General features: G+C 41.7%; 1 protein-coding gene across 8 annotated transcripts in view; it reads left to right on the top strand.

Moving 5' to 3' along the window:
• The window catches only part of NLN (neurolysin), an 82,329-nt gene extending 76,554 nt beyond the window's left edge, over nucleotides 1–5,775 (top strand). For 5 of the 8 annotated variants that reach the window (XM_059694497.1, XM_059694500.1, XM_059694498.1 and 2 more), the window contains one exon: nucleotides 3,876–5,775. In XM_059694497.1, the coding sequence (XP_059550480.1) occupies nucleotides 3,876–4,010 (135 nt within the window). In that variant the 3' untranslated portion in view covers nucleotides 4,011–5,775. Of the gene's footprint in view, nucleotides 1–68; nucleotides 173–888; nucleotides 1,128–3,818; nucleotides 3,855–3,875 lie in introns of those variants that run through there. The other 3 variants (XM_059694502.1, XM_059694501.1, XM_059694499.1) reach the window with 3 other exon arrangements.
• Nucleotides 5,776–16,470: the final 10,695 nt, after the last annotated feature.

Raw genomic sequence — 16,470 nt, 5'->3', positions numbered from 1 at the left:
CACATAGCTGAGGGTGAAGCCAAGAGTCAAACCTGGGCCTGACTCCAAAACTCCCGATCTGGCTTTAGAAACCACCCCTGTTAGAGAGGACTTGCCAGAAGATACACTTCCCGGATGAAAGACCAGAGAGGTGACTGATGGTGATTCTCCTTCGTGGAATAGGTACTAGGTGCTCTTACTATATGCAGATCCTCCTGAAGGATTTTTTTAGCCTGAAAAATGTTAGTGATTGTCTTAGAGCTTCTCTTCCTGCTTTCCTCACAGTTGAAGTTTCTTTACTGTCATATGCAAAGTAGAACAACTTAGTGCAAAGACTTCTTCCGCCTGTGGCATGTGTCTCCCAGACCATGTTCTCTCACCCAGAGGGCCCGGTACCTTCCAAAAATGCAAAAATTCACTTAAGTCTTTCCTTCCTTCCTTCCTTCCTTCCTTCCTTCCTTCCTTCCTTCCTTCCTTCCTTCCTTCCTTCCTTCCCTTCTTCTTCTTCTTCTTATTCTTCTTCTTCTTCTTCTTCTTCCTCCTCCTCCTCCTTCCCCTCCTCCCCCTCCCCCTCCCCCTCCCCTCCTCCTCCCCCTCCTCCTCCTCCTCCTCTTCCTCCCCTTCTTCTTCTTCTTCTTCTTCTTCTTCTTCTTCTTCTTCTTCTTCTTCTTCTTCTTCTTCTTCTTCTTCTTCTTCTTCTTCTTCTTTTCTTCTTCTTCTTCTTCTTCTTCTTCTTCTTCTTCTTCTTCTTCTTCTTTTCTCCCTCTCTCTCTCTCTCTCTCTCTCTCTCTCTCTCTCTCTCTCTCTTTCTTTCTCTTTAAGCTGTTACCAAGACAACTTTTAAACTCTTCTCCAAACTTCATTGCTAAGGAAATGAAACTATTAAAAGGCCATTGCTCTGTAATTCAGGAAATTGAATCAACTTGTTTGGAGCCCTGAGCAAGGAGGACTAGAGCTGCACTGAGCCCGTATTGTGAGACTAAACAGTGCCCTGCTCTGCAATGATTTGACCACACAGAGGAGGATGAGCTGCTCTTCACAGCACCATGCAGCTCGCTCAGAGCTTTTTTTCACCACCTCAACTACAGTTCTCTGTGCACCATGAGAATACTTTGTAAGATATTAACAGTTAGGGTAATTTCTTTTTTACTTTATTTAGATTTTCACAAAAGTTCCTATATTTGTACAATGAAATATATCTAATAAATAAAAGATTCTTAGATCATGAGCATTAAAAATTTCTGCAGGTAAATATTAAAATTATTGAGGTTGGGTAATAGTCACATGATGGTTCATGATACTGTTTTCTCTGCTGTTAGTATATATTTTAAATTTTTCTGTAATAAAAGGATTAAAATATTTTTATTAGACTGCAGATAAATCTAACTCACATTTTCTAACTTCTTCCGATACTGCTAATCCAGAGAATGTAGTCTTTCCTTGCCTCTCTTCTTCTCCCTAACTTAAAACTAGTCAAATTTACAGACATCAGGCAATAGATGGAAGGGGAGGGGGGAGGTAAAGTATGGTTAGGCTCCAGAGCTCTGATCTGCTACTTCTTGAAATAATAAATTCTATGACAATCACTCACATTTTAGGGTCTAGATTGATAGCCACATAGACTATTGAGCACTGGAAATGTGGCTAGTGCTGCTGAAGAACTGAATCTAGATGTGCTATAAATGTAAAAAACACACTAGATTTTGAGGACTTAAAACAAAAAACATCTCAGTAATATTTTATATTGACACTAGAGGCCTGGTGCACAAAATTCGTGCGTGGGTAGGGTCCCTAGGCCTGGCCAGCGATCCGGGCCGATTGTGGCCTTTTGGCTGCTGACTGGGGCCTTCCTTCATTCTGTGCCACCCCCTGGTGGTCAGTGCACATCATAGCAAGTGATCAAACTCCTGGTTGAACTCCCGAGGGGACCCTTTGCATATTAGCCTTTTATATATATAGATATGTGGAAATAATATTGTAGATATACTGATTTAAATAAAATATTTTTCTAAAATTAATTTCACCTATATTTTTAACTTTTTAAAATGTGATCACTGGCCTGTGTGGTTCAGTGGTTGAGCATCAGTCCATGCAACAAGAGGTTGTTGATTCGATTCCTGGTCAGGGCACAGGGCGGGGCTTGCAACTCGATCTCCAGTAGGACGGGTACAGGAGGCAGCTGATCTGTGTTTCTGTGTCTTCCTTCTCCCTCTCCCTTCCTCTCTCTCTCAAAAAATTATAAAGATGTCATTATTAGAAAATTCAAAGGCATATATGTGCCTCACATTGTATTTCCATTAGATAGTATTGCCCTAGAGTTTATGAGAAGATAACTTTATGTGACTGATTATTTATTCCTGATTAGGGCCCAAGACTGTAAAGTTAGATGTTAGCCTGTAAATGATTAAAAAGCTGATGGTTTCTGTTTATAATCAAAAGATAACGCCAAAAGTTTTCATTTTATGGCCCCCTAGGACACTAGTTTTGTATCTAGTTGGTAGATTTCATTTATCCATATTTTATTTTCTTTAATGGTTTGACTAGACTTATCTCTCATGGTTGTACCAAGCAGAATCATTGTTGTAAGTCAAAAGTTAGATTACTTTTGTTTCTGGAAATTGTTTTAGCTATTCTTTTTTAATTAATTTATTATTATTATTATTGTCTAGCTATTCTTGTATTCAAAAACACTCTTGGTCCTATAGATCAAATGATATAATGGATATAAATTTAAGAGTGTTAACTCTGAGAACTATGGTTTAATGTTTCTATTTAGAATTATGCTTCATTGAATTGTCTTGCCTTGCTTCCCTAAAAGGACAGTTAGAAGGAAGTGAAAATATTGAATAACATGGATATTGAGTTACAGTTCTTTCACTTGATCTGCTCATGTGTTTATGTACATAAAGGCATAGGAAATGTAATATTTTATGAATTTTTAAAAAAAATTTTAATTGATTTGAGAGAGAGAGAGAAATACTAGTTTAGTCTTCTATTTATTTATGCATTCATTGGTTGATTCCTGTATTTGCTCTGACTGGGGCTCAAACCCGCAAACATGGTATATCAGGATGCCTCTTGAGTGAACTGAGCTACACGGCCAAGGTGGAAATGTGATACATTTTAAAATTGCAGATCTGGTTCCCAAAAACACCTTTCCAAAGGCCCTCATTTCCAGGGCTGGGCCCACAGAAACGCCTCACCCTGCACCATGGGACATGTGCTATTCCTACCCCCTCCTTGTCCACATGGAAGAGGGGTGATTTACGAGCCCCTCATAAAAACAGAGAAGAAGCCAGTTGGCAGGAGCAGTGTCACCATTTCCAGGTACACAGAACCTGCTTGTGGCCTTCTTGAATACTTGGCTTTGCTAACCCTTTTGAAATCACATTTGAGGGGTGGTAATAAATAGGAACCTGTTATACATTCCATCTGGCAATTTTTAAAATGTTTTATTTATTGATTCTTAAAGAGACAGAGAAAGACAAAGAGAGAGATGTGAATGTATTGTTCCACTTATTTATGCATTCATTGATTGCTTTCTTTTGTGTGATCGAACCCCAACCTTGGTGCATCAGGACAATGCTCTAACAAACTGAGCCACCCGGCCAGGGCCCACTTGGCTATTTTTTGTTTGTCTGCCTGTTCACATTGTCAGTTTGCTGCTGAGAATCAAAGGAGACAAGACAGTAATAAAGGGAAGTGTAGAAGACCAGAGGTCTGCGCTTCAGATCGCTTAGCTACCAAAATAAATAAATACCGCAGAGCTGCCGCCCAGACGGAGTAGAGCTAAAAGTCCCCTTTTTTCTCACTCCTACCCCTTTCTCTTTTGTATCTAGAGGTTTGCGAAATCATTATGACCGTGAATTGTTAGGCATGATGTTTTATTTTATTAGGTTGGAATGAAATACAGAAACCTAATCCTGAAACCCGGGGGATCTCTGGACGGCATGGACATGCTCCAGAATTTCTTGAAACGTGAGCCAAACCAAAAAGCGTTCCTAATGAGCAGAGGCCTGCACGCTCCGTGAACTGGGCTCTCTGGTAGCGGTCCATGTCTGGAGGACAAGTCGACATCGCCGTGTGTGCTACTGGCCTGGAAACTGAAGGGAGTTTTGCAAATGAAAATGTAGATTCCTATTGACTGCCTTTTGTTTCTTGATTTGAAGAATTACACAGATGTAAATGGAATTATAAATATGGTGACCTACGGAAAGACCCATTCAAAAACAATTGTACTATAAAATTTCATAAAAATAGATTTGATTTCTTTTTTTATAAAAGTTTCATATGAATGTAATTTGATTTTTTTACTCTTGTAATCTAAATAATATAATGTAAGAGGGCTCAGAATTCTTAAATTGAATCACATACATTATATAATTTGATCCTACTTATGTCTTGCAGTTCTTTACTTGGGATTTCTGGACATAAGTGAATCACCACATTCCTCTGGTGAACATTTTCTTGGAGCCCCACATCCACTTTGACTCTTTGTGTCACAGTCAAGTGTGACCTCTTTGCCTACATACCTCAGGGCCAGGGGAACATGCCTCAGTAATGCATTTATCTTTGTATTTCAGGCCTCGTGATTCCAACTTTCTGCCACACTTAAATTATGTTCCTCTGTTTGGGTTTGTCTTTTCTGTCCAAAGTCCAGTCAGAGAATACCGAACAGTTATGAACTCTAGCCTTGTGTAGATTGCAAATTTTTGTACCTTGTTTAGAGGATCTGGGGAGCTGGTGTTAGAGTTCATTTTCACGTCGGGGTACAAGATTGTCAGTCTTTTGGCTCCGTAGCCAGTGAAAACACTGAAGCAAGGGAACGTTCCCCGTATCACGTTTCTAGCAAGTGGTGGGGCCTCTGCCTCATTTACTGCCCGCCTCACCCAAAGTGGCCGGTCCACCTGCCCCAAGTGGCTCTCTACAGATAGAAGCTGGCGCAGAAGAGGTCCGGAACCGCAGTAGAGTGGCTTCCGGACGGAGCGTCTTCGAGCAGCTCTCCCAGGTGGCAGGTGTGTGCTTACACTCAGCCACTTACTGAGGGGGGGCCTCTTCAGGAGTCTGTTTTCAGAGACTCTTGGGATCTCTTTCAGCAAAATGGGGGCCTGAATTCCATCCAGTTCTGTAGCAGACCAGTAAACTCTCAGAGCTTATTTTTCCTCTAGGAGTCTACTCAATAAGAAAAACACAACAGGGTAATACAACTTTTTAAAGGAAAAAAAGCAAACTTTGAATGTACGCTACCTAAATCGTCCAGGTGCTCCCACTGTGTGCCTGAGGTCTGACTTCACTGGCCGGCCACAAAATTAGAACCTTTTTATTGTCTAGTCAAAATGGACTTTGTGCTAAGTAAAAAAAAATATATATATATATATATATATATTATGCTGCATAATAAAATTATAGACAGCAGGAGAAGTCGACAGCTTTAGAGACACAGAAGAAAACCCCGAGGTTATGAGTGCCAAGCAAATACCTTAAACATCCACATGAAATCCTACCCTCCCTCTGGAGACAATTGCCTGGCCCTTTTCACTCCCCACTCAGTCAATGTCACCACCTCTCGTCCCCAAAGCTGTCTTTTATGTTCTTAGCCACCTGTGGTACTTTTCTATATTTTTCCCCCCAGACTGTTCTGTTTTCCAGTTTCAGACAAAAACTCTCTTCAGCTTTTTCTATGGCCCAGTGTTTCTCCTTAACAATAACTTTATCAAAACTCTTAACTTACTTCACGTGGAAAAACTAATACTCGGTGTGAAAAAAGCTGCACACAATAAAGTTGCATTTATTATCCTCGAGAATGAGCTCACATTTCTTTCATACATGCATGTGAAAACTGAAGTGCATAGAAGAAATAAAGCTATGGTGTTCTTTTCACTTAAGGTGCACCTCTAATAGTTAAAATCTGCCAAAGAACAGCAACAAAAATACACACACACATATGTATATATTCTGGCGTAATTTAAAACTAAGGACTTAGTTAAAGCTCTTTTGAATGTGACTATCCATCTGCTTGTTCTTTTTTTCCAGATCTGCGCATAAAGTGTCGACAAGGCACTCTGAATGGTGGGTAACCATAAAAATTGTAGTTGCACAACCTACTCTTGAGGTTTGTGGACTGAGCCCACACATAAAGTCTCTCTTGCCCTAGCCAGTTGGTTCAGTGGATAGAGTGTCGGCCCAGAGTGTGGACTGAAGGGTCCTAGGTTCGATTCCAGTCAAGAGCATATACCTTGGTTGCAGGCTCAATCCCTGGCCTTGGTCGGGGCGTTTGTGGGAGACAACCAATAAATGTGACTCTCATAGACATTTCTGTTACTCTGTCTCTCCCCCTCCCTTCCTCTCTCTCTAAAAATCAATGGAAAAATATCCTCGGGCGAGGATTAACAAGAACAAAAAAGATACTTGAACCTTGGCCAGTGTGGATCAGTTAAGCATCTTCCAATGCACCGAGAGGTCGCAGGTTCAATTCCAGGTCAGGGCACATGCCCAGGTTGCGGACTCCATTCCCAATTAGGGGCATGCTGGAGGCAGTCCATTGATGTTTCTCTCATCAATGTTTCTCTCTAAAATCAATAAAAACATATATTTTAAAAATAGACACTTGATGTCTCTGTTGACATCTTTGTGGCTAAGATGAGGATATGCCTGGATAATCATTAGTCAGGTGGATTCCTAGCTATTGAAACCACTTAAGAGAGTTGAATAATGATTCACATTAAAAGTTTTGGGAGCCGTAACCGGTTTGGCTCAGTGGATAGAGCGTCAGCCTGCGGACTGAAGGGTCCCAGGTTCGATTCCGGTCAAGGGCATGTACCTGGGTTGCGGGCACATACCCAGTGGGAGGTGTGCAGGAGGCAGCTGATCGATGTTTCTCTCTCATCGATGTTTCTATCTCCCTTCCTCTCTGTAAAAAAAATCAATAAAATATATATTTTTTAAAAATTTTGGGAAATTTCTAGTTCTTTGGGTGAAGACACAAGAAATTCCATAGACAGTATTATTTATTTATTTATTTATTTTGCATCTACTTTTTCTTTTTCATTATTATTATTAGTTAAGGTATTACAAATAAATGTGTCCTCATCCCCCCCATTAACCCCCAACTTCCCTCCACCCCCACCCCCCCGCCCCGCACACTCATGCTCCCATCCCCCTGTTGTCCATGTCCATTGGTTTGGCTTATATACATGTATACAAGTCCTTCGGTTGCTCTCTTTCCCTTACCCCCGCCCTCCTCTACTTTCCTTCTGGGGATTGATAGCCTGATCGCTGTTTCTCAGTCTTTGGGTCTGTCCCTTTTCATCAGTCTATATTGTTCTCTATAATCCACAAATGAGTGAGATCATGTGGTATTTATCTTTCTCTGACTGGCTTATTTCACTTAGCATAATGCTCTCCATTTCCATCCACGCTGTTGCAAAAGGCAAGAGTTCCTTTTTTTTTACTGCAGCATAGTATTCCATTGTGTAGATGTACCACAGTTTTCTAATCCACTCATCTGCTGATGGGCACTTAAGCTGTTTCCAAATCTTAGCTATGGTGAATTGTGCTGCTATGAACATAAGGTGCATATATCCTTTCTGATTGGCGTTTCTGGTTTCTTGGGATATATTCCTAGTAGTGGGATCACTGGGTCAAATGGGAGTTCCATTTTTAGTTTTTTGAGGTAGCTCCATACTGTTCTCCACAGTGGCTGCACCAGTCTGCATTCCCACCAGCAGTGCAGAAGGGTTCCTTTTTCTCCACATCCTCTCCAACACTTGTTGTTTGTTGATTTGTTGATGATAGCCATTCTGACAGGTGTGAGATGATAACGCATTGTCATTTTGATTTGCATCTCTCGTATAATTAGTGACTTTGAGCATGTTTTCATATGTCTTTCGGCCTTCTGTATGTCCTCTTTTGAAAAGTGTCTATCTAGGTCCGTTGCCCATTTTTTTATTGGATTGTTTATCTTCCTTTTGTTAAGTTTCATGAGATCCCTGTAAATGTTGGAAATTAAACCCTTATCGGTGGTATCATTGGCAAATATGTTCTCCCATGTAGTGGGTCTTCTTGTTGTTTTGTTGATGGTTTCCTTTGCTGTGCAGAAGCTTTTTATTTTGATGTAGTCCCATTTGTTTATTTTCTCTTTAGTTTCCATTGCCCTAGGAGCATTATCAGAGAAGAAATTCCTTCAGCATGTTTGCGATTTCGCTGCCTGTGGATTCCTCTAGTATTTTTATGGTTTCCCGATAAACAGTATTATTAAATTTACAGATAACAGCAGGAGTGTTTAAATATGACATTATTAAGATTTAAATTATTTTAGTGCTGAGACCAATTTGAGATGAAGTTGGACACATTCTGTTGCCAAGGTGTAAAAGGAGGGGAACCTGACTTGATAGTGGCATTCAGAAAAAGACCTGGCAGTTTTATTTGACCAAATTCCTATATAAGCCCACAGTACAGCACATGCGGGCAGGGTAACAGGAGGAGAGAATGAAAACCTTATAAGAGTGTATGATGGAAGGGTGTACCTAGATCAAAAGAATAAGCCCTCTGGACTCTGGTGAAGTAAGATCAATCACAGCTAGAATATCATGTTCTGTTCTAGGTGTCGGGTTTTAAGCAGACTATGGCCAAGTATTACAGTGCTTGGGAGAGTAAGAACAGAAGGGTGATGACCTTGAACTTCTCAAGAGAAATACATGAGAGAATTAGGGAAGTCCCGGCTGGAGATGAATTCAGAAATGTTTTCAAATCCTTGAATGGTATGGGAGAAAGAATTGGATGATTCTGCATTGCTGCAGAAGCCAAAGCTTAGAGGAATGGTTGGAAACTGTAAGGAGGCTTCATTTCAGTGTGAGGAAGCGGTTTCTAATCATTATTGCGGATTTCAAACACATTTTGCTAAAGCTAATGAGTATGCAAACAAAGCCTGTGGCTGCTGGGAGTGTTCCAAAGGGGATTCCTTCTTTGAATACACATTCGTACCAGGTCAGCTTTGAGATAAGTTTAAGGTGCAACAAATTTGTAATAATCATCAAATTTGTAATATTTCACTCAGGTGAAATATTTACATGCTGGATCTTAGAAATGGCATTTAGATGGGTGCAGCTCCCTTGTAACACAGGGATATGGTTCAAGCATTTATTGTTTAAGCATTGCTTACTCCTCATCTGTAATCAGTGACTGCTTATCTGCAGGTTATCAGTCTTCCTGTGAGTAATCAGATAACAGGGTGGGAGGGTAAGAGTTGTATATGACCATAATAAAGCCAAAGGCTCTACAGAAAGAAAAAAGGTTTATTTTCTTCCTTTACAGCATTTACAGTTGCCCTGTCCATTGCACCCACCACTATCTTCATCACACACTCAGAGGCAAAAACAAAACTCAGACACCCAGTTTCCTACGTGTGCTCTGCACCATATTGTGATTCTTTGAGTCATTGGTTCTATCCTACAGCCCTTGACTCACAGTGAATAGTTCGTAAATATTTTTAAAGAAACATACCTACTTTAAAATAACCTTTTGCTATAAGGGATCATTTTTTCTATAATATTGCAAAATATCTCATAAGTGAATCTAAAGCTACATAGATAGGTTCTTTTTTACACTCTGTACAAGAAGAGGCCCTTTTCCTTAGTGTACTGGAAGAGTTTGTGAGGTAGATGAAAGAAAGGTGCTTTTCGTAAAAAACAAAACAAATTTTAAAAATATATTTGTATTTTATTCTTTTTATTTATTGATTGATTCCAGAAAGAGAGAAACAGACTTGTTGTTCTACTTATTTATGCAGATCCCGCAACCTTGTAGTACCAGGATGATACTCTAACCAACTGAACTACCTAGCCAGGGCTAAACCTAGGAATTTCTTTTTCTTTTTTAAATATATTTTATTGATTTTTTTTTTTTTTAACAGAAAGGAAGAGAGAGGGATAGAGAATTGGAAACATTGATGAGAGAGAAACATCGATCAGCTGCCTCCTGCACACTCCCCATTGGGTATGTGCCCGCAACCAAGGTATATGCCCTTGACTGGAATCGAACCTGGGATGGGACCTTTCAGTCCGCAGGCCGACATTCTATCCATTGAGCCAAAGCAGGGGTGGGCAAACTTTTTGACTCGAGGGCCACAATGGCTTCTTAAACTGGACCAGAGAGCCGGAACAAAAGCATGGATGGAGTGTTTGTGTGAACTAATACATGTTAACACTGCTGCTGGTGAAGGAGCGGAGGGGAGAGAAAGAGAACCCTCCGCTATTTCGGCTCCGTGGGCCGGATAGAACAGCCGAACGGGCCGAATCCGGCCCGCAGGCCGTAGTTTGCCCACGGCTAGGTTAGGGCCTAGGAATTTCTTAATCTCTCTAGAAGATCTATGGTTCCCTAGAAGATGTATGAAAGGGGAGAGAGAGCAGAAGTCCACAATTGCCTTGAAAGTATATTGAAATTTTTTGTACCTAGCTTTGTGCATTTCTTGTATGGAAAGAATCCCTAGTGTGCACCAGAAAATTGTAAGAACCACTGTCTTAAACAATTTGTTTTCAAACTTATGGTTTTGAATTCAATTTGAAGAATTCTTCAAATTCTTCATTTTGAAGAATTGAATACAAAGTGCCCGTGATCTTTAGGCACTGTTCTTGGTAATTAAGATACAAGAATGTCCACCCTGAATCAAGTTGCTCACAAGGTAGTGAGGGAGGCAAGTATGTTAATAATACACTGAGATAAAGTGCAGAAGAAAGGTAGGTATAAGAAGCTTTTATGTTGTTTTCTACCACACTCGTTGACCCTTATACAGTTTAACCTTTGTGCCTCAGTGTTTTATGATCACATCCCACCCACCACTATAGACTTATTCCTAACCACCTGGTTGACTCCCTTTTCAGCATGTCCACAGTTGGACGAAATGGTGTTCTTCCATGTTTGTTATATCCAGGAGTTCCTTAGACCCCGTGGTTAAAGGACTCACAAGAAATAGATGAAAATACTCACTTTAACCATTATTATTCCAAAGAATAGTTTATTAATTTTTAGGGAAAGAGGAAGGGAGGGGGAGAGAGAGAAAAACATTGATGAGAGCATAACATCTATCTGAGAGCCTAACATCAATCAGCTGCCTCCTACATGATCCCCAGTGGGTGTCGAGCCTGCAACCTGGGCATATGCCTTAACCGAGCATAAGACGACACCCACCAACTGAGCCACACTGGCCAGGGCTCACTAACCATTTTTATGCATTGTGAACAAATGGTTGTAAATTCTAGCCATTAGAGGAGTGATGTGGGACTCCTGTTGACCTGGTACGTTTAATATACCCAAGAGGCATTAGTACATCCTATAAATCTAGAAAACGGGCTGTTAAGATGACCACTGAGCTATTTGGAGATGGTCCAGAATTAGTCAGGATTCCTTATTTCCTTCTCCCATCTGTGTACATAATTTTGTGTTGCTACTAATAAGAACAGAAGGGAAAGCACCCAACTCTTCAGTCCCTTATGGACTACTAGAGGCCCAGTTCTGAATTCATGCACAGGTGGGGTTCCTCAGCCTGGCTGGTGATCAGGGCTGATTGAGGCCGGCCGGCCAGGGGTAGGGACCACAGGAGGTTAGCTGGCCAAGAGAGGTTGGCTGTGGGAGCACATTGACCACCAGGGGGCAGCTCCTGGGTTGAGTGTCTACCCCCTGGTGGTTAGTGCACGTCATGGTGACCAGTTGACCGAATGATCGGTCATAATGGTTGCTTAGGCTTTTATATATATATAGATGTACCTTCTTTATATAGCAACGATTTAAGCAAATGAATGAAAGACGGAAAAACTTCAGAGTGCCGGGGCTCATGACGGCCTGGAACTGGACTTTAAACTTATATCCCATTTCCTTGTACAGATGTACAGTAATTTATTTCATCCATCTTCTGGTGAACTTTCAGGTTGTTTTCACTCTTTGAACATTGCAAACAATGCTGCCATGATTATTTTTATAAATATGTTATTTTCCACATCTGTCAGTGTATCTGTTAAATAACTCTTTAAAATGGAATTCCTGGTTCAAAGGGTAGAAGCATTTTAAATGTTGGCAGATACTGTCAACTTAAGGCCATGTTCTTACTAGTGTTAACTACAGTTGTTTAACATGCAGTCACTGAAGATAAATGAGGAAAATTGATGATTAGCAAACAAAGCAAAAATATCTGCATGATATCACTTATGCTTTCTCACCTCATTGGGTGATGGTTACTTCTTTCAGAAAGGAGGAGGGGTTCCAGACAGGAATTTTCTTTCTCTATCAAGGGTTGGGTAGGTCCTAAAAGGAACAAAGCAGTCATCAGTCCCTTTGTATTCAGGGCAAAGTGGGAAACACCAAAAAATCTATTTTGTCATCCTTGTCCCAAATCAGATGCCTTCCTGTGGTCTCAAACATCTGTGTGACAAGTGGGACTTCTGTTGTAGCTCACAATCCAGTCACTGTTCTAAACTGCACCCGGCCCACTGCGTCTCAGCCTCAGATAAAGTCTTCAGCCAGAGGCTGTTCCCTTCTGTTCTGTTCAGGCAGCCGCACAGCCAGTGAATTTCCAGCTGGGATCAGGCGGCAAGAGGGAAATGTCTCGCACTTCATCTGTCAAGGCCTTCTGCACCCCAGTGTGTTTTCTCCTCTCATGGGTCCCTGATTGGGAAACCTTTTCTGAAGCCATTTGGGAAGGTGACCCACCTTTACATTTCCTTTCCTACTTGTACGTTAGTTAAGGTTAGGGAAACAGGAGTGGCTTAATGGTGACTGTAAATCGGGGGTGGGGGTGGGGATAGGGGCGGGGGGGGGGGGGGGGGGACATCCGGCCCACAGGTCCGCAAAATCATTTGGTCTGGCCCTGCCAAGGCATTAAGGGTGAGCTAACTAAATGTTTGACCAAATAGAGCAGGCTAATTTTTAAGCTGATAATTTTATATGGCCCACAAATGATGCTATACATATCCAAATGGCCCTTGGCAAAAAAAAAAAAAAAAGTCCCCACCCCTGGTCTAAATGAAGACAGAACCTCTCCATCCACAGAGCTCAATGCTTCTGTTTTATTATTTTCATGTCAGTAATTCTTTAGTAGATAAGCTTCCTGCTGTGTTCTAAGCAGCCATAGGCAGCATCTCTTTCTCTCCTGACCTCCCTTCCTTTCATCTTTCTTTCTTCCAAAAGACTAATCAGATGGGTGGGAAAATCTGAGCAAATCCCAGTAGGAGTGTGGCAGGAGTGGTCTGAGTCAACCAGGCCATGGATAAAGTTCTAGGTGCTTTTTAATTTGGGAGTGGGGCTTTTCTCACAACCTCTCATTGTAAATTACAGTCAATATTCTAGTGCTTGCAGGCTAAATAAGAGGTTCAAAAGGATTATGTTAAGAGTAAATTATATACAATGACTCCTAAAAGTAAATGCCTTTTTAAAAATGTCTGTACTTAGAAGATTTGGCTTCTTTTATTTTATTTTTAATATATTTTATTGATTTTAGAGAGGAAGGGAGAGGGAGAGAGAGATAAAAACATCAATGATGGCCGAAACTGGTTTGGCTCAGTGGATAGAGCGTCAGCCTGCGGACTGGAAGGTCCCAGGTTCGATTCCGGTCAAGGGCATATACCTGGGTTGCGGGCACATCCCCGGTGGGGGATGTGCAGGAGGCAGCTGATAGATGTTTCTTTCTCATCGATGTTTCTGACTCTCTATCTCTCTCCCTTCCTCTCTGTAAAAAATCAATAAAATATATATTTAAAAAAAAAAACAAAACCATCAATGATGAGAGAGAATCATTGACTGGCTACCTCTTGCACGCTCCCTACTAGGGATCGAGACCGAAACCCAGGCATGTGCCCTTGGCCAGAATTGAACCTGGGACCCTTCAGTCTGTAGGCTGATGCTCTATCCACTGAGGCAAAGCAGCCAGGGCTTGGTTTCTTTTATAATTCAACCAACTTTAATATTAGCAACTTGTTCCAGGAAAGTCAGACTGCTATCTAGTTGATGGGTATCTACTGAAGTTCAGGTTCAGGAGGGAAAAAAGAAAAAAGTAGCTTAAACGTTTTTTGTTTGTTTGTCTCCTCAGTCATTACCCACAGGATTCTGAGAAGTTGTAGGAATATGCAGGCACAGACTCAAGGCTCAGCTTTCTCTCCAATGTTGTGGAAAGGGACTGTACATCACGGGGCAGAGCCCCAGCTTAAACTTTTTTGTTGTCGTTTTTTTTAAATATATTTTGTTGATTTTTTACAGACAGGAAGGGAGAGGGATAGAGAGTTAGAAACATCGATGAGAGATAAACATCGATCAGCTGCCTCCTACACACCCCCTACTGGGGATATGCCTGCAACCAAGGTACATGCCCTTGACCGGAATCGAACCCGGGACACTTGAGTCCACAGGCTGACGCTCTATCCACTGAGCCAACCCGGTTAGGGCCCAGCTTAAACGTTTTAAGCCCTAGTTTAACAGGCCAGCTAGTATCATAAAGATTGTGTGTATTTATATTCAAGTCTACAAAGGCCTGATAAGTTCCTCTGTCTACCTAATGAGTTTCTCAGGAGCCTATCAGAATTTACTGGGGAGTGTTAATACCGCAGCACACTGCTTTCTGTGGTGCCAGTAGAGAAATGTCCGCATGCCTGCTGCTGTCCTCGGGGACAGCAGAAATGAAGTCATTGCATTGGAGAATGAATCATGTGCCCAGGATATACTTCTTCACCCTGAACACACTGACTCTCCCAGGTTAGGTCTCTGATCAGGCCCCTGGAAGGGTTCTAGCAGCCAGGAGAGGGTGAGGCAGAGGTGCCACTTAAGGAACACTGCGTTTGTAATATTTGAGGTGGTAATGACCAAGGCTGGTGTGCAGGCTGAAGTTCAGATTTGCCTGTCAGAAGGTGAATGCTGGGAGGTCAGTGTTAGAATGGAGAGCCAAGAACTTGGCAGCAGGAAGTGCCGCTATAAACTAGAGCAGTTTCAGGAATGTAAGGCGGGGAGGCACTATAATGTTCAAGAGAAGAAAGTGTTTTTGACTTCAAGGATATGCTTGATTAACAAATTAATATTTTAATTCAAGGTGAATAGGGGGAAGTTTTCTTTTCAAAAATAATAGAAGAGAATATCTAACCCATTTCCAAAGCATCTTCAGGTTTTATTAACCGTCAACAAAGGCATGAGTGAGAAGAAAACTCCTAAAAACTTCCTTATTACCTCTTATGTATAAAAATGTTTGTAGTCATGTTTTAATGGAACATTACCAAAAGTTGACCTTGGAGAACCAAGATGGCAGCATAGGTTAACTCTGGAGATTGCTGCCTCGAACAACCAATTCAAGGGTACACCTAAAAGACGGAACGGACATCATCCAGAACCACAGGAAGGCTGGCTGAGTGGAAATTCTACAACTAGGAGGAAAAAGAATATCATACCCAGACTCAGAGGAGGCGCAGTGCTGAAGTGAAATACTCAGGTGTGGAGTGCATGCGCGGAGCGGGCTGGCGGCGGAGGGCGCGGTTGTTGTTTTCAATCGGGAGGGAGTTTCAGACTCTGAGATCCAGATCTGGGCGAGTCTCTAGGGACCCAGACTCAAACGGGAGAAGTGGGACTGTCTGGCTTCGGTCAGAACTCGAAGGCAGCTTTCTCTCCGAGGTTTGCAGTGGTTGCTGGGACTCTGTGAGGCAGAGCCCCTAGGGACGGAACTGAGAGCAGCCATAACTGCTCACTCCGCCCGCCCTGTTTGATCCCGTGCGACCCATCCCGCCCAAGCCCTGCACAGAGCCATTTGCCAGATAGCCTCAGGCAAAGGCTAGATTAGCACCTCCCCAGAGGACAGAAGTTTTCCCACTGCAGACACAGCTGACTCTAACAGCCAGTTGGCCTGGAGGTCAAATCACCCCAGTATTAACTACAACAATCAAGGCTTAACTACAACAAGACTGCTCACAAAGACCACTAGGGGGTGCACCAAGAAAGCATAAAAAAAAATGCGGAGACAAAGAAACAGGACAAAATTGTCAATGGAAGATATAGAGTTCAGAACCACACTTTTAAGGTCTCTCAAGAACTGTCTAGAATCTGCCGATAAACTTAATGAGATCTACAAGAAATCTAATGAGACCCTTGATGTTATGATAAAGAACCAACTAGAAATTAAGCATATACTGACTGAAATAAAGAATACTATACAGACTCCCAACAGCAGACCAGAGGAGCGCAAGAATCAAGTCAAAGATTTGAAATGCGAAGAAGCAAAAAACACCCAACTGGAAAAGCAAAATGAAAAAAGAATCCGAAAATACGAAGATAGTGTAAGGAGCCTCTGGGACAGCTTCAAGCGTACCAACATCAGAATTATAGGGGTGCCAGAAGATGAGAGAGAGCAAGATATTGAAAACCTATTTGAAGAAATAATGACAGAAAACTTCCCCCACCTGGTGAAAGAAATAGACTTACAGGGCCAGGAAGCGCAGAGAACCCCAAACAAAAGAAATCCAAAGAGGACCA

The sequence above is a fragment of the Myotis daubentonii genome, chromosome 4 (genome assembly GCF_963259705.1).
Source record: "Myotis daubentonii chromosome 4, mMyoDau2.1, whole genome shotgun sequence".
NCBI lineage: Eukaryota > Metazoa > Chordata > Mammalia > Chiroptera > Vespertilionidae > Myotis > Myotis daubentonii.
This window is presented reverse-complemented; position numbering and strand designations above follow the sequence as displayed.